The 24,961-nt window shown below is 38.5% G+C and overlaps 1 protein-coding gene and 1 long non-coding RNA gene across 9 annotated transcripts in view; one reads left to right on the forward strand and one right to left on the reverse strand.

Annotated features, from left to right (window-relative positions):
- The window catches only part of LOC147374191 (uncharacterized), a 21,973-nt gene extending 16,943 nt beyond the window's left edge, over positions 1-5,030 (forward strand). For all 3 annotated transcript variants that reach the window (XR_015162523.1, XR_015162521.1, XR_015162522.1), the window contains exons 2-4: positions 116-218; positions 546-641; positions 4,401-5,030. This is a non-coding gene — a long non-coding RNA (uncharacterized LOC147374191). The remainder of the gene's footprint in view (positions 1-115; positions 219-545; positions 642-4,400) is intronic.
- KBTBD2 (kelch repeat and BTB domain containing 2) lies at positions 2,346-23,372 on the reverse strand. Of its 6 annotated transcripts, none has more exons than XM_086396488.1 (5): positions 22,136-22,471; positions 16,295-16,372; positions 12,827-13,337; positions 7,710-7,875; positions 2,346-5,042 (listed from the first exon to the last, which is right to left on the reverse strand). In XM_086396488.1, the coding sequence occupies exons 3-5, from the start codon at positions 12,994-12,996 to the stop codon at positions 3,507-3,509; spliced, it is 1,872 nt and encodes a 623-aa protein (XP_086252614.1). In that variant the 5' UTR covers positions 12,997-13,337; positions 16,295-16,372; positions 22,136-22,471; the 3' UTR covers positions 2,346-3,506. The 6 variants fall into 6 exon arrangements, with proteins under 6 accessions (XP_086252614.1, XP_086252615.1, XP_086252616.1 ...); XM_086396489.1 differs by lacking the exon at positions 22,136-22,471 and adding an exon at positions 21,604-21,868; XM_086396490.1 differs by lacking the exon at positions 22,136-22,471 and adding an exon at positions 19,079-19,996.
- Positions 23,373-24,961: the final 1,589 nt, after the last annotated feature.

Here is a 24,961-nt window from a genome sequence, read left to right on the forward strand (position 1 = left end):
AGTGGAGAGTGGGTATGGGTTTTGGGGGTCACCAAGCGTTCTACAGTTGTGTGACACAAAGACACTGAGTTGCATGCTATGTGCCTTACAGCTCGATAAAACTTTTTTCCTCCAGGTGAGAGATGAAAACAGCTCTGGATTAACATGTTGGAAGTATGGACGAATTCAAGAGATATTTAAGAGAACCCATAAGGCCTTGTGACTGACAGGATATGGAGGTGAGGGAGAGGGAAAAGTCAGTTAACTTCCAAGATTTTGGCTTAAGCAACAGGATGGATGATGGTGCCATTTACTGACATCACCAGAACCAGAAATGAGGGTGTGGGTGGAGAAATAAAAATGTTGAATTTGAGATAACTTTGAAAACACTAAAGTTATGGACTGTTTGTGTCCTCCCAAAATTTGTTAAGTTGAAACTCTAATCCCAACTGGGTGTTGGGAGGTAAGGCCACTGAGAATTACGTAAGGAGGGTGGAACCCTCATGAATCTGACTAGTGCCTTTATAAGAAGTGGCCCAAGAGATTACTGAATCTTTCTGCCACAGGAGGATACAAAGTTGGCAGTCTGCAAGTCAGAAGAGGAATTTGTCAGAATCTAACCATGCTGGCACCCTGACCTTCAACTTCCAGCCTCTAGAACTGTAAGAAATTTCTGCTTATAAGCAACCTAATCTATGGTACTTTGTTATAGCAGCTCCAGTTAAAACAGTATCCAAGTGTGGCTCAGGTGAAGATCTGGGCTGAAAAGAATCAGTGGAAGTCACTGAGGTGAAGAGTTTTGTTTAGGGCATATGTAAGATATGGTTAGAGGTGAAATCAGCAGGAGTCTGAGAAAAGGCTCTGAGGCAGGGAGAAAACCAGAGGAGCATAACGTGACAAGTGCAGTTTAGAGTCTCATAAAGTGTTCAACAGTGTAAAATACTATCATGTTTCAAAGTAAAATGAGCAAAGTATCCTCTGGACTTAAAAAAAATTCAAGTTTCAGTGGAGTAACAGTGGCAAAAACTAGTCTCATGAGTTTTGTGCTAAATTGTGAGCTGTGATTCCTCAAGAGACATATCAGGCAAGGAATCAGGTTTATAAGTGGAAAAGAGGGAAAAGGTTGAGGAGGATTTTTATTTTAAAAAAGGCTTGGTCATGTTTAAAGAAATACAAGGATCCAATTAGAGAAACTGAAGTACTGGAGGAATGAGAAGGCTACATAAGAATCAGCTGGGGAGGCTTGCAACGTTTAAGGTTTGGTTAGTTTAGGAATCTGTATTTAAGTTCCTGATGGGATTCTGATGCTCAAGACAATTTGGGAGCTGCTGCTGCTAAGTCACTTCAGTTGTGTCCGACTCTGAGCTAGTAGAATCATAGAGCAAACTCTGTAAGATCCTTCATGCTTTTATGCTTTCTAAACAGGGGAGGAAGAACCTATAGAGGATGCAGGTACAGACAAATTTGGTGATGGATAGTTCAGAAGTAATCTGCTAACAGACTTGGGGAAGGTGAAGATTTAAGGAGACTACAGGTTTCAGATTGTTTTGAAGAATGAAAGATAGGTTGCTAATGTTGAGGACTTAGTTGAGGATGATAATCACAAATTTATAGTGTCAAGTCTATACCATTATGCTATTTTCTGTGGCAGTTATCAGCTAACCCAATTGTATTTAGGTAAGGCAGACAGAGCTGAACTCATCTAAGATTCAGAGCTTGCCACAAGTTATAAAAGTGACAGTAAGGCAAAGAAGTTTGGAGAATTGCCAAGAAATCTTTTTTTTTTCCTTCACTTTAGAAGGATAATTTTGCAGGACACAGAATTCTATGTTGCTTTTACTCTGAACATTTGATAAATATTTTATTCCATTTTCTTGCCTGAAGAGAAGCTGGATGTAATAACTATGTATAGGTATTTTTTTTCACCTGGCTTCTCTCAGGATTTTCTCTTTTTCTTTGATTTTCTATAATTTTGAAACAGACCTAATTTGGACTTCACTCAATAAGGGGTGGGCGGCAAAACATAATCAATGATATACTCTAGGAAGACCAGAATCAAATCTAGGTAATCTAGAATCAAACCTTTAAGGCCTAAACCAATGGGGTTCCAAAAGATTACTGCTTTGAAGACTGTCAGACTGTGGTTTCCTTTGTCCCAAGTTTTTTCAAAAGTACCCAGAGATGATTCTAATAGGCAACTGCAGTTGAAAGGCAGTCATTGATCTGTAATTTATGTTGCTACAGTAAGGCTCAAATTGGACAAATATACATACCATCTCAAACAAAATTTTGAAGAAATCACCTGTTAACTAAGCTGACCCCATAAAACTACAATCACACCATTCCCATCACAAAAGAAAAACAGATTTTGAATATATACAATTTATTTAATAAATTAATGTCATTCAAAATACAGTGCCAGAACATTATGCAGTTGAACATGCTAGTAATGTTTGTCATGAAGCACCTGTGCTCATGTTAGATTGGCGGCGGCCCGCTACTGCTAGTGGTTCCTGGGATTAATGCCAGAGCAGCACTAGTTATCTGCTCTTCTGCACCGCTAGTGCAGAGAATTCCTGAACAGTTCACCTTTCTAATCCTACCCCCCACACACAACAGGTTAAAAAAAACACACCCTGACAGCTAACAAATATCTATACACAATCACTCTACAGTAATGCTTATTAAATTAAGATGTAATGACCTGGTTAACCCACTCTAAATCTTTAAGATGGAGAAATACAACAGCAGCAGGTAGTTATATGCATGAGCCAATGTTAATGTAATACAGAAAGTGGAGGCATTTACTGATTAAAGCTCCACACAGACCCGCACAATGAAGGACTAGCAATTCTTATTGCAAGCCCAGCAACTGAAGTCCACACCTGGTAAATGACCAGCTGGTTGGAAGACCTGTATTCTAGATAGACAAGTATAAGTTAGTGAAGAGAGTACATGCACCTAATAGTATATAGTTAGACTGATCCTGCAGTCATACTTTCCCTGTGCAATACCATAAAATGGAAGATCTTCCTCAACTATAGGATTCAGACAACATTTCTATGCCAACATGGACACTAGTGTTAAGTGCAGCTCAGTTAACTACACTGAAAAAAACTACATTCCAGGACTTCAAAACAGAAGCACGGGAATGAAATACATTTACCAAAATAACCTCAGCACAATTTGCGATATACCACACTAGGAACAGGAAACTACTTTAATAAGTGAACTTTTGGAACTGTACATACACAGGGCTAACAATGTTAGATAATCCAGATTGTTATGCTCATGATACACATAAAAGTTTCTCAATTATTGGATAATCTATTTCATATTATGGAAGCATATCTTTAAGACTCACTGATATATATTATACTGATGCAAATATTAAGTAGGGCATAAAAATAAAATTTATCAAAGATAGATTTTTTTATGTACTCATATTCAGTCCTTTCATAGTCTCTCATTAAGCAAAGAAAATGACAAAAGCAAACAGACGAAGCGTGCACTCCCTGAACTCCTGACTATACAGGCGGTAGTGCAACCATCTCTCCATCCATTTCAAACTCCTCTGTTCCATCCGGTGAAAAAAGGTAAGTTGGTGGTTTCCATGGAGATTCTTCAAGGCAGGATGGATACAGTTTCCCCACAGTGCATCGAAAATCTCTCCCTAGGTCCCAGAGTACACGTTCAGATATATGTTGCCGCAGAGACCACCGGTCGAGTTCCAGATCGTATTGGTAAGTGACGTATTTAGCTCTCTCATTTAAGTGGGTTTCTCGCATAAACACACACAGAGAATTTGAGATTACAACAGCTCTCACACAGGGATCTGAGTACCTCTTAGCAGGGATGTTGGCTGCCATTTTCCACTCATTTTTATTCACATCATAGACTTCCACAGTTACTGAAGACCCATCTACAGTGCCAGAGGGGAGTCTTATGCCAGAATTAGTAGCAATGTGCAACCCTCCGATATAGAAAATTTTATCACCAAAAGCTGCAGCTGAAGCAAAAGACCTGCTCGTCTGTCTCATGGCCATTTCTACCCATGAATCAGACCTTGGAAAATAACAATACATGAGGTTCAGGGTCATCACATAAATGCAGTCATGAACTACAACTGCTGCACTCCACTGCCAAGCACAAGGCAAAGGGCTTACCATTGTCCATTCATCCTTCTCAGTGTCGTATCTTTCTACAGTCCTCCGATTAAGTTCTCCACCCACACTATCTCCTCCGATTGCATAGATATAGCCTTCACAGCAAACCAAAGATGGCTTTACGCGGACAAAAAGCATTGGGGTCTTTGGAAACCAGGTATTTTGCTGTGCATCAAACCAATAAAAGCAATTCACAGTTCTAAAGGCAGTCTGAAGTTTGCTTGTTTTACTGTGATTTGTTTTTGTGTTTTTCAGAGGAACTTGACCACCTGCTATATAGATGTCATTATCAGGTGTTACAACGGTCCCAACCTTATGTAAATCAGCTGGTGGGCTGCACAGCTTGTAAACTTTTTCTGCTTGGGGGCTGTAACAGACTGAAGAGTAAAGACTACAAGGATTTTCTGAAGATGCTTCAATGAAAATCATCATCTCCTCTTTAGTCATTCCAAGTCTTGGTTTGAAAAACTTGGGCATGGACTTATACAGACCTTGAACAACTACTGACTTATCATTGGGTGGCAGACCTTGAAACCAAGCTCTCTGTGTTACTTCTGAAAGTGCATCAATTCTGATTTGGCTAAGAACTGAAGACAAATACTGCGATCGTGATTCTGTGTTGTACTCCAGCCATAGCATAGCAGCTTCACGAACTGTCTCCTCCTTTTCTACATTTAAATTGTCACTACTGAGAATGTCTATCAGTAGATCATGTGACAGCTGCATGAAAGCTTCCTGATGATACACAGCCGTGAACTTGTGCTCCACCATCCTTTTAGCACTTTGTTTTAATTCCTCACAGCTGAACAGATCAGCAAAACTCAACAATCGCACACAATTCTCTGCATTTATTTTTTTAATTAAATATTCTCGACAACGTTGTAACACATCTTCTACCTAAAAATGGGGGAAAAACAAGGCTGATAAAGGCAAGCCAGACATTTGCTATGTAACACACAAGTATATTAATCAAATCTTTATACTGTAGTTTTATTTTTAGGTACACTTGTGGGCTAAGAGAGAGTGTCTTCCCGTAATAAAAAACTAGAAGACTGTGCAGGGGGTTTCCTGGTGGCTCAGATGGTAAAGAATTCGTCTGCAATGCGGGAGACCTGGGTTCGATCTCTTGGTTGGAGAAGGGAATGGCTACCCACTCCAGTATTCTGGCCTGGAGAATTCCATGGACAGTGGAGCCTGGCAGGCTTCAGTCCATGGGGTCACAAAGAGTCAGATACGACTGAGCAACTTTCACAATGTATTGTTTTGCATTTTTCTTCCTGTCTAGTGGCCTACTTAACTGCCCTATTTAGGAGTCAGTAGTATAACATCAGATAGGCTCTTGGGGACTTCCCCAGTGTTTAAGACCCTGAGCTACCACTGCAGGGGGTGCGGGTTCGATCCCTGGTCAGGGAACTAAAATCCCATATCCCACATGCTGCACAAAAACAAGACCCCCAATAAATGACTCTTAAAAACCTAAACAGTCTAAAGGTAAGGAAATTCATGCATAAGTTAAATACTTTTAGGCTTTAAAAAATATGTAACTGAGAAAACCAAGTAAGAACAATATAAATCAGTACAGGAAATGATTATTGTTGAGAAGTGAGAATCTGGTTTTGTCAACGTGTATAAGATATTCATAAAAAAGCAGATATACACAATGCCTAACGATAGTTATTTGCCTTTCTTACCTGGAGCACTAGGATAACCAATCAAAAGAAAATAGTGCAGTTATAATCTAAATTTAACAACCCATCTTAGCCACTCAAAGTTTCCTAGATTTTTCTCAAGACAAAACAGATCTCAGTTGAGTTACAAGTGCTACCTCCTATATTTATTCCAGATCACAGTGATTAACTAGAAACAGTTTGTGATAAGAAGTCAGGTTGTTTGGCTTCAAAACTTGGATAGGCCAGTCAACACTTGTATAATATCAGACAAGTAGCTTTCTTCTCTAAGCCTCAGCTTTCTCCTGCATAAAATGAGGAAATCCTTTAAGTGATTATTTTAGGATTAAATGAGAACTGATATATAGCATCAGTACAGTATCTGGCATATAAAAACATTTCATGCAGTTAATAGTGAAAGCCATGTTGACAGTCATAAAATGCCCCATCCCAGACTTGCCAGGGCAACCTTAGTCCTAGAGGAGGCAGAGTCTGGGTTTGCATTTGGGTAACCATATGCCTAAGGGTTTCATTAACATGATTTAAAAAAAAAAAAGGAAAGCTGTCACTATTTACAGTAACAGTGTTCTGAAATCCAAATTTCTTAAAATTAATTATTTAGCAATTGTAAAAATACCTGCTTTTAGTTCTTGGCTTTTAAAAAAGTAATGAAATCATTTAAATTAAATGATTAATATAATAATAATAAATAAATTAAATCATTACAGTAGGCATTTCTCCCTTTTAGGTTTGGATTCAGGATATCAATGTCTTCCATTGTAAAGCACCAGGAAGCTACCATGGGCTTCAGTTTCCCCAGAATTACAGGTACACAAGGACACTGCACAACTGGGGGGCGGGGAGAAGAGTACAAACTAAAAAGGAGGAAAGCTACTTAAACTGGTGCTCAACCAATGTCACTGATGTTTATTCAGCACGCATTTATCTAGTACCCTCTAGGTATCATGAACTATGCTACCGAAATTTAACCTTCAGTTTGATGATTCTCCCTTTGGAGAAACTTATTTCTGAAAATACAAAGAATTATTCCAAATAGGAAAAGAAATGAGAAAAATGTATTTATTTATTTAGCCACACCATACAGCATGTGGGATCTTAGTTTCCCGGCCAGGGATCAAACCTATGTCCCCCGCAGTGGAAGTGTGAATTCTTAACCAATGGACCACCAGAAGTCCTGGAAAATATTTTTATATGCCTCTTAAAATTTAAAAGAAACGTTGAAGGGTGGAAGTCCCTGTTGGTCCAGTGGTTAAGACTCTGCTTCCACTGCAAGGAGCATGGGTTCCAACCCTGGTTCAGGAACTAAGATTCCACAAGCCACATGGCATGGCCAAAAATAAATAAAAATGTTGAAGGGGAAACAAAGAGTGAGAGAGTGAAATAGTTTATCATATGTAAATATATCGTCACTTTTTCTTTTAGTTTAATTCTTTAATAGCTCAGTGTGTTCTCATGCTATTACAAATATTTGTTTGATAACTTCTGTTAAGAATCTTGACATTTTCCATGAAAAGTAATACCATCAAAAATTAGCATATCTAAGCTTTTAGCCAAAACACCAAAGCATTTAAATTTAGTAACACTGTTAAAAGCTTTTTTACTTAAGATCTAAATTCTGCGGTATACTAGGCAGAATATGAAACTAATATGAAATTTTCACTTATCTTTTCAGTAAGGTTCCCACCATAAAACTAAGTTTACTAGATGATCAAATTCTATTGTTTTTCTTTTACACATTTTAAAAAGAGAAGAAAAACTTTACATTCTAAAATCTGCAATAAAATTACATAGCTATAATACATCACTGATGAAACAATGTTTCTTAAGAAAAATAAACCACAGTTAACACATACAACTGAGAGAAAAAACTGCTTACCTGCAGGAAGCACGCTGTCTCATAAAGCTGTTCTACAGTGCTGTCACTTATTGCCAAGTTACCCGTGTATGTATAGGTTATTATTATCTGTAAGGTGGCTGAGTCCACATTCCTCAGATGTATGTGTGTCTGTTTGCTTTCACTTAGTCCACTCATGAACATGGCCCTACAGGAAGGGTGGGAGGGAGAGACAAAAGTAGAGCTAAAAGAAACACCAAAACTAGACCACACAGAATTTTATTTAGGGTATTTGCTGATGGACAACTTACAGGGAAAAACTTTTGAGGGAGGCAACAGAAAAGTATAATCCAGTGCCAAAGCTATACCAAACTATTCCACTATGCCATTCTGAATGATAATATCAAAATTAATTCATTCCTTATATTCACACAATGCAACTTAGCAATAAAACAAACTCTTTAATACGTACACAGACAAACCTTAAAATCATTATGGTCAGTGAAAGGCAGATACAAAAGACCACATACTATATGATTCCATTTATATGAAATATCCCCCAAAAGCAAATATACAGAGGCAGAAGGGAGATTAGTAGTTACCTCGGGCCATGGGTAAGAAAGGTGAGTGACTGAGACTATAAGTGGGCATAAAGTGATGGAAACATTTCAAACTAGATTGTAGAGATGGTTGCAGAGCTCTTTAAATATACTTAAATACTTAATTGTATGTAAATTAGCTTTCAACAAAGCTGTTAAAATTTCAATTTATTCAAATGATTTCCTAAAAATATGCAGGACAGTTTCCTAAAAATATTTTACATGCAGGAAAATATGCTGTAAAGGCAATTATGTTATGAATACAAACTAAATGTCCACATATAGGGGAGAGAGAAAAAAAATGCAAAGAGTATTATTACTGTATGTATAGAAAAGCCTATAGTGATCTCAAGTGTAGTATCACAACAACTAGCCTGGGCACCTCAAGGACAAGATTAGAAACGCTTTAAAGTGGATGAAGTAGTGAGTCAGGGGAGAATATAAGTACTTTTTTGGGGGGGGGAGACTGCTGAACCTAAGAGGTTCAGGCATTTAGATCACAGAAGGCTTTTAAAATGAGACCCAAGAGGGAATTCCCTGGCGGTTCAGTGGTTAGGACCCAGTGCTTTCACTGCCTGGGCCTGGGTTCAATCCTGCATCGGGGGTAAGATCCACAAGCCCAACAGCAGAGCCAAAACTTTTTACTGAACTTCCTTCTACATAATGAAGAATGCTGAAGGGTTCTGAGCATGGATTCACTAGCACAATAAAACATATTCTAGAATGAATACTCCGTACTGACAGACCTCAAGTGCCAAAGGCTGGAGGCCAGAAAACTGCTTTTTTTAGGCTACTGCAATAATCTATGTTAGAAATAAGAACCACCCGAGGATGGCAGAAATGGATACAAAAGCTTTTACAAAAAACCCAACAAGATCAGGTGATTTTCTGAACACTAGCAATAAGAATAGGAAGTAGATTGTTGTTTTTTAGTTGCTAAGTTGTGTCTGACTCTTTGCAACCCTGTGGACTGCGCATGCCAGGCTCCTCTGTCCTCAACTATCAGAATTTGCTCCAATTCATGTTCATTGAGTGGGTGACGCTAACCATCTTGTTCTTTGCTGCTTCTTTCTTAGATAGGAAAAGAATCAAAGCTAGCTCTTTATTTTCAAGTAAATGCCTGAAAAAAAATACTGTTAACCATTGAGAGGAAAATTGTAAGATGGAGGAAAAAAGGTGAGTTAAATTTTAGATATGTTTAATTGAAGGTGTGGGCAGCTGAGTCAAATAGAAATAATACAATAACCAATCAAGTATTTAATATTACTGAAACTATGAAGAAAGTCAGGCATTAATGCAATAGACTGTGAATTATCTACAAAATGTCATGTGTTAAAGCCAAGTAAGTTACATGAGAGAGACTAAAAAACTAAGAGAAAAACCCACCCAGATTCCCAATGACCAACCTGAGGTAGAGTTCTATTAGAAGAAAAAGTAAGAATGACAAAAGGTTGAGAAACATTCATCAGAGAAATAAGAACAAGCCAGTCAGTATAATGCTACTCTGGGCAAGAGAAGCAGGGTGACAAAAACTGGAGCGTCAAGGGTAACAAACATAGCAAACGCAATTAGGAAAGCACTGGTGATTTCTGGTGTAGCTCACAAAGAGCAGTAAGAACAGCAACTAACTTGAAGCAGTTAGGGAATGGAAAAGTGGCAAAAACATCAATCAGGGTGTTTGAAAACTGCCTCCCAAAGAATACAGAATGGCCATAAACCTAATCAAAGTAAAGGAGAACAGGAATTATTCTCGAAAAGTATCCGAGATTTAACAAGAAAACCCTAATAAAAACACCTAAGACAGCTGGTGTCACTTATTTCACAAGTCTCTTCTCTCACATGGGAGATGACCAAAAGCAACCTGAAAAATTACGAGAGATCTGAGTAAAAATGGAAGATTTAGGGGTCATGTGCTTTTTCTCTGTTCCAATGGAAGGTAGTTAACTTTGGAAGAGGAAGTAGGGCAAGAGAACAGCTGACTATACAGATGACACTGAGACAGGTTATTCCAGGCTATAGTTTAAGACACCAGAATAGTGGACTTCTGTGAAGGATTTATGCTTCCCAAAGTCGAAAGACACTAGGGGAAGCTTAGCCAACTTGATCATAAAAATCTGAAACAGGCTTTTCAAAGAAAGAATAAATGCTGAATTGCATATTATAGCAGGCTGAATTACCATGGTGAGAGAGGTGCTGAGTAATTCTCAAGTAATCCCTTTCACTTGGGTTCTACTATCTATGTTACTAAGAAGTAGAAACTATTACTTCAGAGGTTCTTAGGATTTTAGAGGTTTTTTTTGATTCTTGGTGGAATGGTACTGGTAAACTGCAAAAGAATGTACCTAGTTCAAAGGACAAAATTTCTCACAGTAAATTTCTAATGGTTAAATTGATGGCAACATATGTAAGGATACTGAAATCTACAAAGTTGAAAACAGAATCCAGTTGAAGAAACCTGGGAAAAGATCAAGTTATTATTGTGGGAATATATAATAATTATCTATCCAGTCCAGAGAAAAGATATATATAGGAGGAAAAATTAATACACGTGTTTGGTCTTGTGGATTATGAAACTGGCCCAGACACAGTATTGTAAAGACGGATGGATTTAATCCCAAACATGGGCAGAACTATTCTTTCTACTGTTACTTCAAATCCCTATTATCTGATTTGCTTTAGGGAGAATATATTCTTTTAGAACACCAAAGCTAAAGAAGGGAACTAACTAGTGAAAGTAATAGCAGCCTTAAAGAGATTGTGTTGCTTTTAAAATTTTGATACTAATGATGTATTTAAACTTTTTATTTCGTCTTCCAGGAAGCCAATTCCAACCCAATTAGTTAAAAGATAAAAGAATAACCTCATGGCTAGAGAATTTAGAGAACAGCGTGTTATCTATACAATAAAAAATAAAGTTAACAAGGGAGGAAAAAAGGTAAGACACCTAACCCGTAATCGCATGTGTTACTTTCCTGATAAAGATGACAAGCAAATAGAATTTCTGCATAGGTTTAAAAGTTAAACAAGACAACTACTAGGGTAATAACCACAAAAGATTCTATGATTACAAATACCAATCTGGAAATCCACAAGTCATAAAGCTTTCCAATAAAGAATAATCAATTCATAATTAACAGCCATTAAAAAGGGAGAACTAATGGACCTAGGTTTGACTGAATCTGTAACTCTGAATTCCTGACACTATCTACTAAGCCAATGGAAATGAAAAAACAAAAACAATCCTGACAATCACAATCATCTGGGAAGCTCTTAAAATATACAAATCCTCAAACTCTAACTTGGACCCACTGAGTTAGATCCAGAAGAATCGTTAACTTCTGGGTTTGAAATCCAAGAATCTCTATCTGTAGAAACACCAGAGGATTCTAAGGATCCTTTCTGGGTCCATTAGGTTTTCTAGAATCACTGTTTGCAAATATGCTAAGTTTTCTAAGATAAAAATAGTTTTAATGTCTGAAACTATGAAATATCCACAGTTAAACCTGAAAAAACAGCAGGAAGAGCAAAGCAACTGACAAGGCAATCTGGGTCTAAGCTTCTTTAATCATCATGAGATGTGTTATACTGGGGAACGTGAAGTTTCTACACCTTCCTCTATGTTAGCTTTGAAAAGTTAAGATTATACTGTCCTGTCCATAGCTGCCACTAAAAAGCAGCATAAAGTAAGTTTCATTGATGATAGCCACTTAAGCCAGCTAAGATTTGCTGTACGAATATACCAGTCCACATTTAATTCATCTTTACTCACTCTGTCCTCTTCAAATATTACGTAAAAATTCAACCTAAGGGCAGTGACCAAACAGGAATTTCTATGCCTTAATTCTATTTCTCCCATGAAATACATAACAAAGGAAAACCTACCTTAAAAAGATTAAAAATTGTAAAAGGTCATAAATGTAAAGTTTTATTTATAATTAGCAAACAATTAAATCAACTTCTAAATTCTGAGGCACAGAGAACAACATTATCAGTTATTAACTATTTCAATCTGGGAAGGAGTCTGGTAAGGCTAAAAAGATATCACAAATGATAAAAGTAACCAACAATGAGCAAAAAATTCATTTTTTCAAAGGAAATCAAAGTTCTTAACACATCTAAACACTACCAATTATCGTCTAGAAGTTATTATCAAGTATACGGTAACTCTTAAATTCATAAACAAAGACCATTTTCTAAATTTAATATTTTAAAATCTTATGAGTAAGTGAAAATTACACCATTCATTTTCCTTTCTCTTTCAATGAAAAAAACAGTACTGTATTCTGAACCTTTTTGCTTCCGCATCATTAAACTTAACCTTAATTTCAAATTTCTTGTATTTAATCTTTATAAAACCTTCCCTTGCCTGTCCCTTATTTACATACACAAGGAGGTGACTGGCAAACACTTTATCACCCAAATAGAAAATTTAGGCAAAACATTAAGACATCTAATTTTTTAAATTCTAAATAGTGTTTAAAATAATTTCTATCAAAAGATTAAAACAAGCTAACATTCTGCACTTGAAATTACAAACTAACCAAGATTAAAAGTACTTACCTAAAATAAGAGCTGCATGTTGCAAGAACCATCTTATGACAAGGGAATTCAGTGCCCTCAACAATTAACACTATGTCAGTAAACAACTGCTGTTCATAAAACAATTTCAACTGCTCCAACAAGGACACAGCATATTCAGTATTGATCTGCTTCTCCTCTTGAGTGGACATGACTGTATTCCATTAATATCTCCAGGAACAGATTAGAATAAAGTCAGTCTTACTGATGGAAGGTCAAGTGAATGCTTCAGAAATAAAGAAAGGAGAAACTCTGCTTGCTGTTATCTGCAGCATTCAGAACCAAGACTGACACACTCACTAATGAAGAGTATCTTGCTATAGGCTTAGAATTACTATTAGGTCATCCTGTGTTAATTAGGTTCTTCAGAGTTTTTCAACACAGTCTGCACACATCTTGCTCAAATTTGCAACTGCTGTTCATCTCAAAAGAGAGTAACACACGAGGTAGATTTTGTGGCAACATCCTATGTTTGGTGGATCCTCTGGAGTAACTAAAAAAAAAAAAAAAATACATCAGTCAGAGTATCTAGGCCAGTACATTTTTAGAATACAATATTTAAACAGACTTACATATGAATTACATTTTTTTGTAATTCAACTTTAGACATTACCATAAAAATAAAACATGAGGAAAAGAATACTTTAAAAGTTTATTTGTAGTTTTATCTTTTTGACTTCTATAAAAAATTTAAACATTTCAGAAAGAACACATCAATATGCATACACTTACAAAGTTCTTTAAAAACAAAAACATACAGTATGACAAAATACAGAAATGTATTACTACATGAAGACTTCATATTATACAAATATGAATGTTCTCAAAATGTGTAAATTTAAAATTTTCAGAAGATTCAAGTCCAATTTTTAGACAATTAATCTGGAAGAATTCCCCAAAACTGCCAAGATATCTGAGTGAAAGGGAGGCAAGTTCTTCCTCATGACTTATCAAATATTAAAATATATTAACAGTTCTATAATAAAGGCAAGTAAATAAAAATAAGTAAATATAATACACTCAAGTTATAAGAAAAGGTATTAGATATGATAAAGAAGTCTTCAAATTAGAAGACTGGGTCATTCCAACAAATAACACTGGACACCCCCAGGAGGAAAAAACAAAATCTAATACCATTCATCAAAGAAATTCCAGCTGCATTAAAGTTTAATTTTAAAATATTATTTGGAAATAAGTATTTGTAACGTATGGCAGAAGAAGGCAATGGCACCCCACTCCAGTACTCTTCCCTGGAAAATCCCATGGGCGGAGGAGCCTGGTAGGCTGCAGTGCATGGGGTTGTGAAGAGTCGGACACGACTGAGTGACTTCACTTTCACTTTTCACTTCCATGCCTTGCAGAAGTAAATGGCAACCCACTCCAGTGTTCTCGCCTGGAGAATCCCAGGGACAGGGGAGCCTGGTGGGCTGCCGTCTATGGGATCTCACAGAGTCGGATACGACTGAAGCGACTTAGCAGCAGCAGCAGCAACATATGGGAAATGAATTACAAATAAGGAAAAAGAATGTATAATATAGAGTACTAATAATAGTTAAAAAAAAACTATCACCTGTTTCCTAATTAGATGATTCTTAGTTCCATAATCAGAAAGTCAAGTGCTGTTGACATGAAAACTATTTGACCATCATTTGGAACTACTACTACTTTTTCTCACAAAAATATCATCCATCTCTCAAAGAGGTCACACTGTACTTCGGGCCAAGCTATACTATTACATAAACTGCTAACCTGATGTAGACTGTCAAATTTCCAGCCAAGTAAAGTATAAGGGAGTAACTAAAACAGGTGCAAAGCCAGAGACTTTGGGTCATTTAAGGTAATGACTTTGCTCTTCCAGATCTGAAAGTTATCCTATAAATCTAAGTTTATTGCATAACCTCTAAGGCTAATAATACCTAAAATCACTGGCTATTTTCATATATTAATAATGCAGCAAGGCCCAGTGTTAGTGAGGGTGTTAGAAATGAGCATTTTTACACAGGAGTGTAAGTTGATACATACCTCCAAGCCCTTAATCAAAACTCTTAAGAGCCAGCTATGTTCTGGAATTTAGGATTTCTCAAATCTTATAAAACTAATGTGGTACATATATCATGTACTACAAGCAGTCTAGGACAGAACTCCGTAACTGAACATCCTATTTTCACTGAGGGAAATATGAATAGTATGAAAAATAATACTATATAGAATCTCATTACTTCAGATCAAGTTTTACAAAACCAAATTTTTTAAAACTTGACTTTAAGAGCTTTTTGAATTTCAGAATTGCAAAGGAAGTATTACAGAAGACGTAATATTTGGCACTGTAAATGCTTACTATCTCAATCTTTCAATTCCGCCTCTAAAAATTTATCTGACAGAAATGTATATATTGATAGGCTAAAATTCCTAACCCCAGCTGCAGGACCCCAAATTGTCCCCATCCATGTTTAAACCAGGTGACAGGAGCTGCTGGCCAAAGCCAGGATGGATTTAGACGACACTCTACACTCCAGAATTCCTTGCAGGGTAGCTGTACAGGTTCATTCTGGTTATTTCTCTAAGACTTCATACTCTCTGAACCTGACTTTTTTGCAGTTCCTTTTCTGAGCCCCATTTATGTATGTCTCCATTTTATTAGATTTGATTTCTTTTTATCATATTCATGATACTGTATTAAAACAATACTAGTCTGCTTTTAGAAAATTACACAGTGAGCCAACTTTATACAATCTTATTGTCACTGCTTTATACGCCCCCTATTTCCACCCCTCCCTTTGAAATCTAGGGTACACTGTCTTCCTAACAATTTTTATTTAAGATATCTCAACATTAAAATAGGCAGCAGAAGTCATTCAGACATCATATAAATTTAATAATTCACCCAGATCAGTATCTAGTACAATTCAAAATAAAGTTAAGTGTTGCTTTTCTGGGAACGTAAGAGTTCAAAATGTATTAACTAAAAATGTAAAAAATGGCAAAGTTTAAGATGGCCAACCAATAACCTTCAAAAGGCCCCTAAAATCAATATACTACATGCTCTGAAACATTTCACAAAGTCTGAACTATACTACTTAATAACCAAAGATTGGACACATTTACAAATTTGCCCTTAATTCCCAGGTATCAATGAAACTGTTTACTTAATTTTTGATCATAAATTAATGGCTACTTAAATTTAACTCCACAAATGTTTTTTGAGTATTTACTAAGTGCTGGTCATTGTACTGTAAGTACTCAGACTGAGAGTTGCCAACCACGAGAGCTCCAGGACACCAAGTGCATTTACTCTTACTACAGCCAAAACATGTCTATCATTTAAAAAGAGTGTCTTTATTCTAGACAAATTCAAATCTACAGGCAGGCAAAAGAATAAAATCTAGCCGTCATGATCTTTCATTTCTAAACTTTTGATAGAGAAGTAATACAAGAAATTTTATTCTTTACCATAAGAACAACTGTAGCACAAGTGCAATGAGCAAAGAAGGCAGCTGGGATTTGTCCCACTGTTAACAGTGGTTCACACTGCAGAGGAAAGAAACATTTATTGAAGACTTATTTAAACCTTCTACATTTTGTTAATATATGCAATGATAATTTAATTAAAAAACTCAAACTTTCAAAGGTATACTACTCTCTTTTCTCATCATAAAAACAAAATATTTTAGGATTTGTAAGCACAGTCTTTGTCCCAAATGCTAAAGCTGTTGCAGTCTGAAAACAGCGAAAGTCAACATATAAAGGAACGGACATGATTGTTTCAACAAAATGTTCTCTACAAAAAAGGACTACAGGCTAAATGTACCAATCTCTGTTTTAGGCTGCTTCTTGATCAAATATTAAGAATTTTTTTAAAAGGTGGTAACAAAAATACACACTTCAAGATTATTTTTCCCAGAAGAATGTTTCCCCTTCAAGTCATAAAAACAAGGAAAAAGCACAAACCTTAAACACTTGAAAGTTGAGTTAAATATAATTCTTAATCTGTCTATAGTCCACCTTTCAACTGAAATATTTTAACGTCTCTTACCTAGTCACACAACCACTTTCCCTATTTACTATGGGTTCAATCAACTTTTCAAACACTTTAAAAAAATCCAGTGAGTATCCTTTATTTAGGTTAGAAAAAAAGGACTTTTCTAATCTGCTGAAAGAAACCCACAATGAGAAAAAAAAACTATTTTAGAGTCAAAAACACTTGAATTTCTTTCTTTTTTAAAAAAATCAACTACATCATTTCTGGAGAAGGAAATGGCAACCCACTCCAGTATTCCTGCCTGGAGAATCCCATGGACAGAGGAGTCTGGCAGGTTATAGTACCAAAGGTAGCAAAGAGTTGGACACAAGTGAAGGGACTTAGTAGGCACAACTTATTTATATATATTTGAAAAACACAAGATGTGTACAAAACAATTGTGTGTAAAGACATTCAATGAACACGTGGATTCAGCAGATGAACTGATGGCCAAAGACTAGGAAACCACTATTAGTTGCCACATTTCCAGGTATCAGGTACCTTAAGATGAATAGAAAGGTCCTGTAATTTAAAGGTACTTGTCAGGACATATTTCACAGTGAGAAAAGCCAACTAGAAAAAGCATTAAATGGGAGTCATACAAACACAGTGTAACGACATTCAGAATCTAACAAAGTAAAATGTACTCTGGCATTAAAAGTATGCATATTCTTATTTCTTTTTCTAAGTTCTTGGCTATATTCAGTATTTTTGATTGATCTATTTGATACCAGTGGATAATAGCAATGAATAAGGTTAGAATGCTATATACAGGATGATATCCTTTCTTCTTTTTACCAACTTTCTGCAAGTTAAGTAGAGAACAAAGACCAAGTTATGTTTTAATCTAAAAGCTTCCTATAAGAGTAGAATTACAACTGAGAGAAAAAAAACCAAAAACTTGGATTCTAACATTTTCTGTAGGCTACCCAAGTCTCCAAGGTTCTACTGAGTGAATTTTGCCACACAAGAGTTTCAGAGCATTGTTATTAAATGGTCATCAGGATTAAATCAGTCAACAATCCACAGCAATACACACAATTCTACTTAAAAATCTGAAATACCTCTTACAGAAAGTTGTTTCAATACTTGTTTTCCTCCCTTTAATCAATGTGACTATAAATTTTGTAGGGGAAGCAAATATATCTAACTTCACTTTGAAATCTAGTTTTCATTCCCACAAGTGTGTCATTTATAGTACCTTTCCACAGAATAGCTACAGAAACATAAACAGATACAAAAGAAGTTCTCCAATGTTATACAGACAAGATCTGGAAGATAAAGAATAAAGGATTGAAAAACTACTGAATGTGAAAATGAGACTGATCAGCAATTAACCGAGCTGTACATGTGAAACCAGGAAGGATAAAAAGATAGGGTTGTTGTTCAGTAGCTAGGTTGTGTTCTCCTCTTTTGAGACCCTATAGATTGTAGCCTGCCAGGCTCTTGTCCATGGGATTTTCCAGGCTAGAATACTGGACTGGGCTGCCACTTCCTTTTCCAGGTGAAAAAAGGGAGGAGGTTGCAAACAACGACTGCACAAAAACTACACAGTAATGATGAAACAGTGATAAAGAGGAAGAGCGGTGGACTACAGGTCACACCACCTGTATGCAGACTTTCAAGTTGTGTATTATTAACTTAGGTGATGCTCTAACTTCCAGTGCTACAAATGTCAATATAGCAGATCTAAACTTGTCAGAAAAAATCCAAGGCTATTCTAATGTCAAGTATTGCCAAAAAATTAGAGCATGGACTGTGGAGCCAAATTACTTGGGTTGAAATCCCAACTCTGCAACTTACTAGTTGTGTGACCTTTCCTAAGTTATTTCTTTTTTGTGCTGTAGTATGCTCATCTGTAAAATGCGGGATAAAAATAGAATTCTTCTCAACTGGATTAAGGATTAAATGAGCTCTATGGAGAGTCTGGAGCAGTGCCTGACACACAGAAATACTACTCTGTGCAAAAAAGAATAATTTGTAATTATTTTACTTAACACTCACTTACTGGTCAAGCTTTTTGTAGTACCTTCGCACCTTCTGAACCTTCATACCTACACAGGTCTGAGTCCCAATTACCAGGTTTCAACACTCAAACACAGTTCTCTTTTTGCCTTGGTGAGTAGCATTTTAGATAAGAGAAATTTATTCAAAGATTTTAGGGAGTATTTTTGATGGTACAAATCATGAAACAAACTAGTACAACAAAGACTAACCTTGAGAAGGCTGATGCCTGTGCAAAAAAACTAAGTGATAGCCAGGAAGGCACCAGTCATAGAACAAGCCTTTCTTCATTTCAGTGAAAAGATAGGTTTCTCCTTCAGGGAGGACTATTGGTGCTAGAAGTAGTTTGCTTTCAAGTTATCAACACAACTCTGACAGTTGGGAATGTTTGGAAAACCACTTCATCTTCAGATTGATTGTCAACCATTACACAAACAGAATTTTCTGGAATTGCGACAAACATCAATTAAAAAACAAACACCCTGACTTTTAAAGAATGTATGAGTTTGAGAAATTTCAGTACAGCTTCCTCTACTCTGATCAAGTTCAGAACCTAGGTCTACTCCTTCTTGACCCCTTTTCCAACGAGTGTGAAAAGACTATCTGACTCCATCAAGTTAATTATGCTCAATATCCTAAGTAAATTCAGGTCACAAGAATAGGCTTCTGTTCTACATGATGATCAGTAAGTTATTTCACTTTTAAAAAATTAAACAAGAACATAAAGGAAACACCATTTGTGATAGAATAATTATGACTTGTAGTATGCCCTTTTATTTTGGTTATCACTTTTCTTTTTTCCTCTCAGCTCTGCACAGACTTAAGAAAGCTGAAGAAATATAGACTAAAGTAAAACTGACCTTAACTTTTTCAATAGATTTCAATTTTCACCAAATCAGTGATTTTTTTCAATCACAATAACAAAACTATTTCCCAGATATTAAATATATTCATGAGGTCATTAAGGGCACACTCACTTACAATTATGGCTACTTAAGTTTCTCAGTTTCTTAAAAAAATAGAAGGGTAAACTGAGGAATACCTAGAATCCCCTGCCAACCATGGAACCTATTTACATGTTACCACTTGTCAGAAGTACAGGAGGGAGTGGAGCTGAAGGAAAAAAAAAAGGGGGGGGAAGAATTGAAAAAGTATCTCTCATTAAATGATTACATTTTCTCGAGTCTCCTACTATAATCCCTCCTTCCCACACAGAAGAATCTAAGTGCTGAAAAATCCTGGCAAGCGAACAGGGAGTAAGCTTCACATATTTAAAAAGTTACTTGAAAACAACCTATCATTTCTAATACCCTGAGTAATTTGAACATAACCTGCTCTATTCAAACTCTACAAAACTGAAAATGATTAAGACTAAGATATAATGAAGGACTTTGGTATTTTCACTCATATTTTTTATGACATCAGGACCAATCCTTTTTCCTGCTCTTAGGAATATGAGCAAGAAGAAAAACAACTCTTTTATAAGTAAATGAGTAAAATCTTTGGGAAAACCAAATAATCTTTTGCCTTTTAAAGACTGCATTCAAATTTCTATAAATTTACCATTCACTTTAAACACATTCAGTGTTCAATGTTTGCATGTTATGAAATAGCTAATTATTTCCATTAACTAGGACAAAGAAAATCTGTGGAGGAGTGTGGACTGAAGTACTGACACCTCTATTCCCAACCACCTCCTTAAGTGCCATGTGAATAACCAAAGCTAGCAGATTCTACGGTACTGCTTAGGAGAGCAAATAGGAGAGAAGAGTTATAGCACTTAAAACTCTTCCTACAAAGAGCTGTCTGTAGAGAAAAAAGAACCATGTAGAAAAGCATGAACTATAAACCAAGCTCAACAGGAATGCCATAGCCCTGGTACTGTTTACTGAGGACAACAACCTCTTGAGAATTTCAGGGCCCAATCTAAAGGGGCTTCAATAAGCACTAGACCAACAAAAGATCAAAGTAAAGAAGTAAACTTAATATTAGCAAAATTCCACATCATCAAGGCTGGAAAACAATTGACTGGTTAGACTTTTCAGTTTACTTTCGGTCCGAAAAAGTCCTTCTTAGGAAAAAAAAAAAAAAAAGGAAAAAAATCCTAACCTAAGGTTAACTAAAGCCACTCACAATTTCGAGATTTGAAGTTCATATGACTCAAACTAAAGCAAAAATTCACACAACACAGCGGGAAGCAAAACCAACCAACCCACCCACCTTACTTTAAAAGAGAACCACTGTTAATTCCACTTTGTTGATTAGTGGTCTCAATAGAAAAGATAAAAAATAACTGTAGTCAGAGTACACTGCTGATAGGGGTGTTTCTAAATGCCTGAATGCTAAGTGAGCCAGACGTACAGATTCATGTTATCAACAACACGTGACGTCCTGTACCCTACGTTTTTATAACGCTGATACTTTAGCTAGATATTTCACACAAATATAAGCTTTCACAGGTAATTTTACATTTTCGATTCTTTTTCCATTTTCATCTTAACGGGGTCATCCGTGGCATCGGACAACTCTAGAGATTTGTGAGTTACCTATTATTCTCCCTTTGAGATGGTAGAAAGTGAGCTTTGATTAATAAACCAGGGGGGATAAAAGAGCCGTTAACTCAAAATAACCGCTCCACATCGGGATATTCTACTCCACGGCTTCTTAATTCACAGGGAGAGAAAGATGGTCGAGTTCAAATAACTTAAAGAGATTTCAGTCTAAAGTAAATACGTACACAATTCTCCGTTTCATAGGGCAGCTTCTGCTTTCTTTTTAAAATCATCAGTAGACCCACAATGGGACCTCTGTTAATCTCGACATCTCTTGGTTACTTAAGAAGTACCGGACAAGGAAAAAACGCAGGGCTTGCCCTCCTTCTGCCTACCGTCTCGCGAACACGTCGCGAGTAGTCAAGGGAAACAGCTTGATTTTGGCAATGCGGGCTCCAGCCGGGGCCAGGGCGCCGCCCGGGAGACCCGCGGCCGGAAACGCCCCCGCGAGCGACTCGCTCAGCCGCCCCTGCCCCAAGCACCGGCCGGACGCCGGGCCGCAGCGGGTCCGCCGCCGGGTGTGGACAGAGGAGCCGGCCGCCCGCGCCCATCCCCCGCCCGCGGCGGAAACGTCTCCGGTTTGAAAGATGCCGCCGCAGCCGTCCCCTGCCCGCCGAGCCACAAAGGGCCGAACCCCTTCCAGCCGCAGCCCTTCTTCCCTAGCTCTCCACAGGTCGCCCCCGGGTCCCCCGCCCGGGGCTGGCGACGCCTGCTCACCCGAGTCCCTCAATCCTGAGGGTTGCGATCCAGTGCGGCCGGCGGCGCCGAAGACGCTGGGCCCCAGGAGCGCGGCGGCGGGGGCGTGGCCCTCCCGCGGCGGCTAGGGCCGGGGTCTCGCCTCCGCCTCCCTAAGAGGAAGGCTGGCGCCGCCGCCTCCCCTTCCTTCCGGTTTCCCCTCGCGCCCTCCCTCGGCCGCTCAGTCCTGGGCGGAAAACTGCGTCCTCTTTGGGCGCCGCCGCACGCTCCTCTGGGCCCGACCACCGCCAGACTCCTCCCCCGGGAGCCGCACCGCCCGCCCTCGCCGCCTCGTCAGCCCCGGGGCCGCGAGACGCCTGGCTTGCCGCTCCCACCCCGCCCCTGCGGCGCGCTCTCGCCCTCTTGGCGGGCCCCTTTCGAAACCCGGGGACGCGCGGGCAGCGGACCGTAGCCTAGCCTTCTCCAGGTTTCTTTTCCCGCCGCGCGCGCCTAGGCGCGCGCCTAACAGCACAAACGTCAGTTTCGCAGTTTCCCGGGTTCTTGGGACCACCCCCACAACCCCGCCCGCCCTTTTCCTTTGCTAGATCCCACCGGAAAGCCAAAACAATTGGGTCCGCGCAGGCGCGTGGAGGAAGCGGAAAGAGCAGGAAGGGCGGGGAAGGCGCGAGGTGACGGGGAAATGCTTTTGAAGGGGTTTCCCTGGGAAGGTCAGCGGAGAGTCCGTGGAGGGCGCGTGCGCGGCGGAGGGGTCGCCCTCCAAGGAGCGCGGCTGTGGGGCGCCAGGGGGTGCGGAGAAGGGAGGCTTCAGGCCTAGCCTGGTGAAAAGATAGCACGGAGAAACTCAGTCCTGGGAAATGCGGACAGCCAAGCACCAAGTTCTATGCCGTAGACTGATTTTTTTCCACCTCTCGAAATACAGAAATTTGCAGGCTGAGTCCGGGAGTGGGAACAAGGTGGACTAGACAACACCAGACCAGGGAAGAAAGAGAGGTGCTGGGAGGCTGAGTGGGCTTTGTCTCCTCGGCCCCTTCTCTCCAAAACACGATCTCCACTTACCAGAGCACGTTCGGTTTTCCAGTACTCATCAAGAGAGACTTCATGTCCTGGTCTCAAGGCCAAGGGAAAACTCAAAGCAGCACCTGAAAGAGCTTGCAGTTCTGCGGAGTGAACCGTTGGCGTGTGGAGGGAAGGCTCTTCAGCTAGTTTGTGCTGCAATGCCTCGGCTTCCAGCTCCCCCCAGTAACTCCAAAGGAGAGCCTTCAGCTTCAGTAAGCGAGGCTTTTATAACAGCCGTAGGCTGTGGCCCACTCCGGTGTGGTTAACTTGGCACGGCTTGCTAGCAAGCAGAAAGTCACAGATCTATTCTCTAGTTTGATAGAAGTTATTCACAGATCACAAAACTGTCAGAAATGCCCACATAGACTTCACCTACCTGCATAACTTCCATTCTTGGCACAAGCCCAATCTGGAGAATGTACGTGACCAATTATAAACTAAATGCACACATGTTACTGAAGAGCTTCTTTAGGCCAGATTAAATCAACTGAATACACACCAAGATATGTATGTCTGGGATTACGGCAGAATCTAGAAACTAATTCAAAGCATCTTTTATTAACTGTTCAGTATGCTCTCACTCTGCTTAGTCTGACTAAATGTCTGTTTTTGATACTTAAGATTCAAATCATTTAACAGGTAGTTGTGTTCCTACTCTGTGCCAGGCTGGATCCTGGAGATGCAAAGCCTAAACAAGAAGGCAGAAACAAAAAAAGGGTTTGTGTTTCCTCCTCTAGAAGACAGAATCATTTAAAATTTTTTTAAGGCGAATATCTATTTATTTTTATTTATTTATTTTGGCCTCACCGCGCTGGCATGTGGGATCCTAGTTCCTGACAAGGGATGGAATCCCCCTACCCCAACCCCACATTGGTAGCAAGGAGTCTTTACCACTGGACCAGAAGGGAAGTACCCAGGAAGAGAATATCTTGATAAGATTTTAGAAAAATAATTCTGAAGCATGGTGCATATTGGATTGAATCTGAGGTTACTAGTTAGGAGGCTGTAAAAATAATCCAGACAGGAGGTGGAGAGAGTCTGAACTAATGTGAGGATAGTGAAACAGAGTTGGACTTAAAACTAGCTAGATACAATATATAAGATTCAGGTACTAAGAGGATGAGGGGAAATAAGAAGTGAAGGATGACTGAGTTTTCCGGTTAGGGTGACTAGATAGTAATATCAGTATAGGAAAAGTAGCTAATTGTCAGGGTAAGAGAGTTCTAAAAGGTATCATTGTAATAGCTGTACAGTTAGGAATGCATATGGCTGCGAATAAAAAAATTCTGCAGTGGCTTAAAGAAGGGTCTGTTTAGTCACATAAACCTGAAGGTAGTTGGTTATCCTTGATTCAACAGCTCTAGAAAAGTAGAGCCCAATGTCTATGATTCTTTTAACATTTCTCTCACAATTGCAAGATGGCTGCAACAGTTTTAGCCTTTACATAGTTAGTTGTCAGAGGCAGGAATATAGGGAAAGGAATGGCTTCAGCCATCTTTTTCTTTTTTTCCCAAGAAAGTAAAAGCTTTCCCAGGATAATACTCCATACCCCAACTCAGCAGACTTTCACATACATCTCACTTTCTAGAACTGTAATTCAGCCAACTATAGCTGTGAAGACTTAGATTTTCCAAGGTCTAGCAAAAGCCTATTTGGGTCAGACAAGTAGCAATCTGCTACTTAGTTAATACTTACAGCATTACTTTATAACATTTAAAAGACTGTGGGATGGCAGGCTGGATTGAAGTTTCTAGAATTTCCAAACCAATCTTTTTGGTGTTTTATCTTAAC

Source organism: Bos grunniens, chromosome 4 (genome assembly GCF_055505025.1).
Source record: "Bos grunniens cultivar Pamir isolate PY7600 chromosome 4, Bosgru_T2T1.0, whole genome shotgun sequence".
Taxonomy (NCBI): Eukaryota; Metazoa; Chordata; class Mammalia; order Artiodactyla; family Bovidae; genus Bos; species Bos grunniens.

Excerpts from the sequence above, each read along its gene's own strand:
- KBTBD2 (XM_086396491.1), bottom strand. The coding sequence starts at position 12,996 with ATGTCCACTCAAGAGGAGAAGCAGATCAATACTGAATATGCTGTGTCC. Across the intron at positions 7,876-12,826 it reads ACATGCAGCTCTTATTTTAG|GGCCATGTTCATGAGTGGAC; the intron begins GTAAGTACTTTT and ends CCCTTCCTGTAG. Across the intron at positions 5,043-7,709 it reads AGACAGCGTGCTTCCTGCAG|GTAGAAGATGTGTTACAACG; the intron begins GTAAGCAGTTTT and ends CCCCATTTTTAG.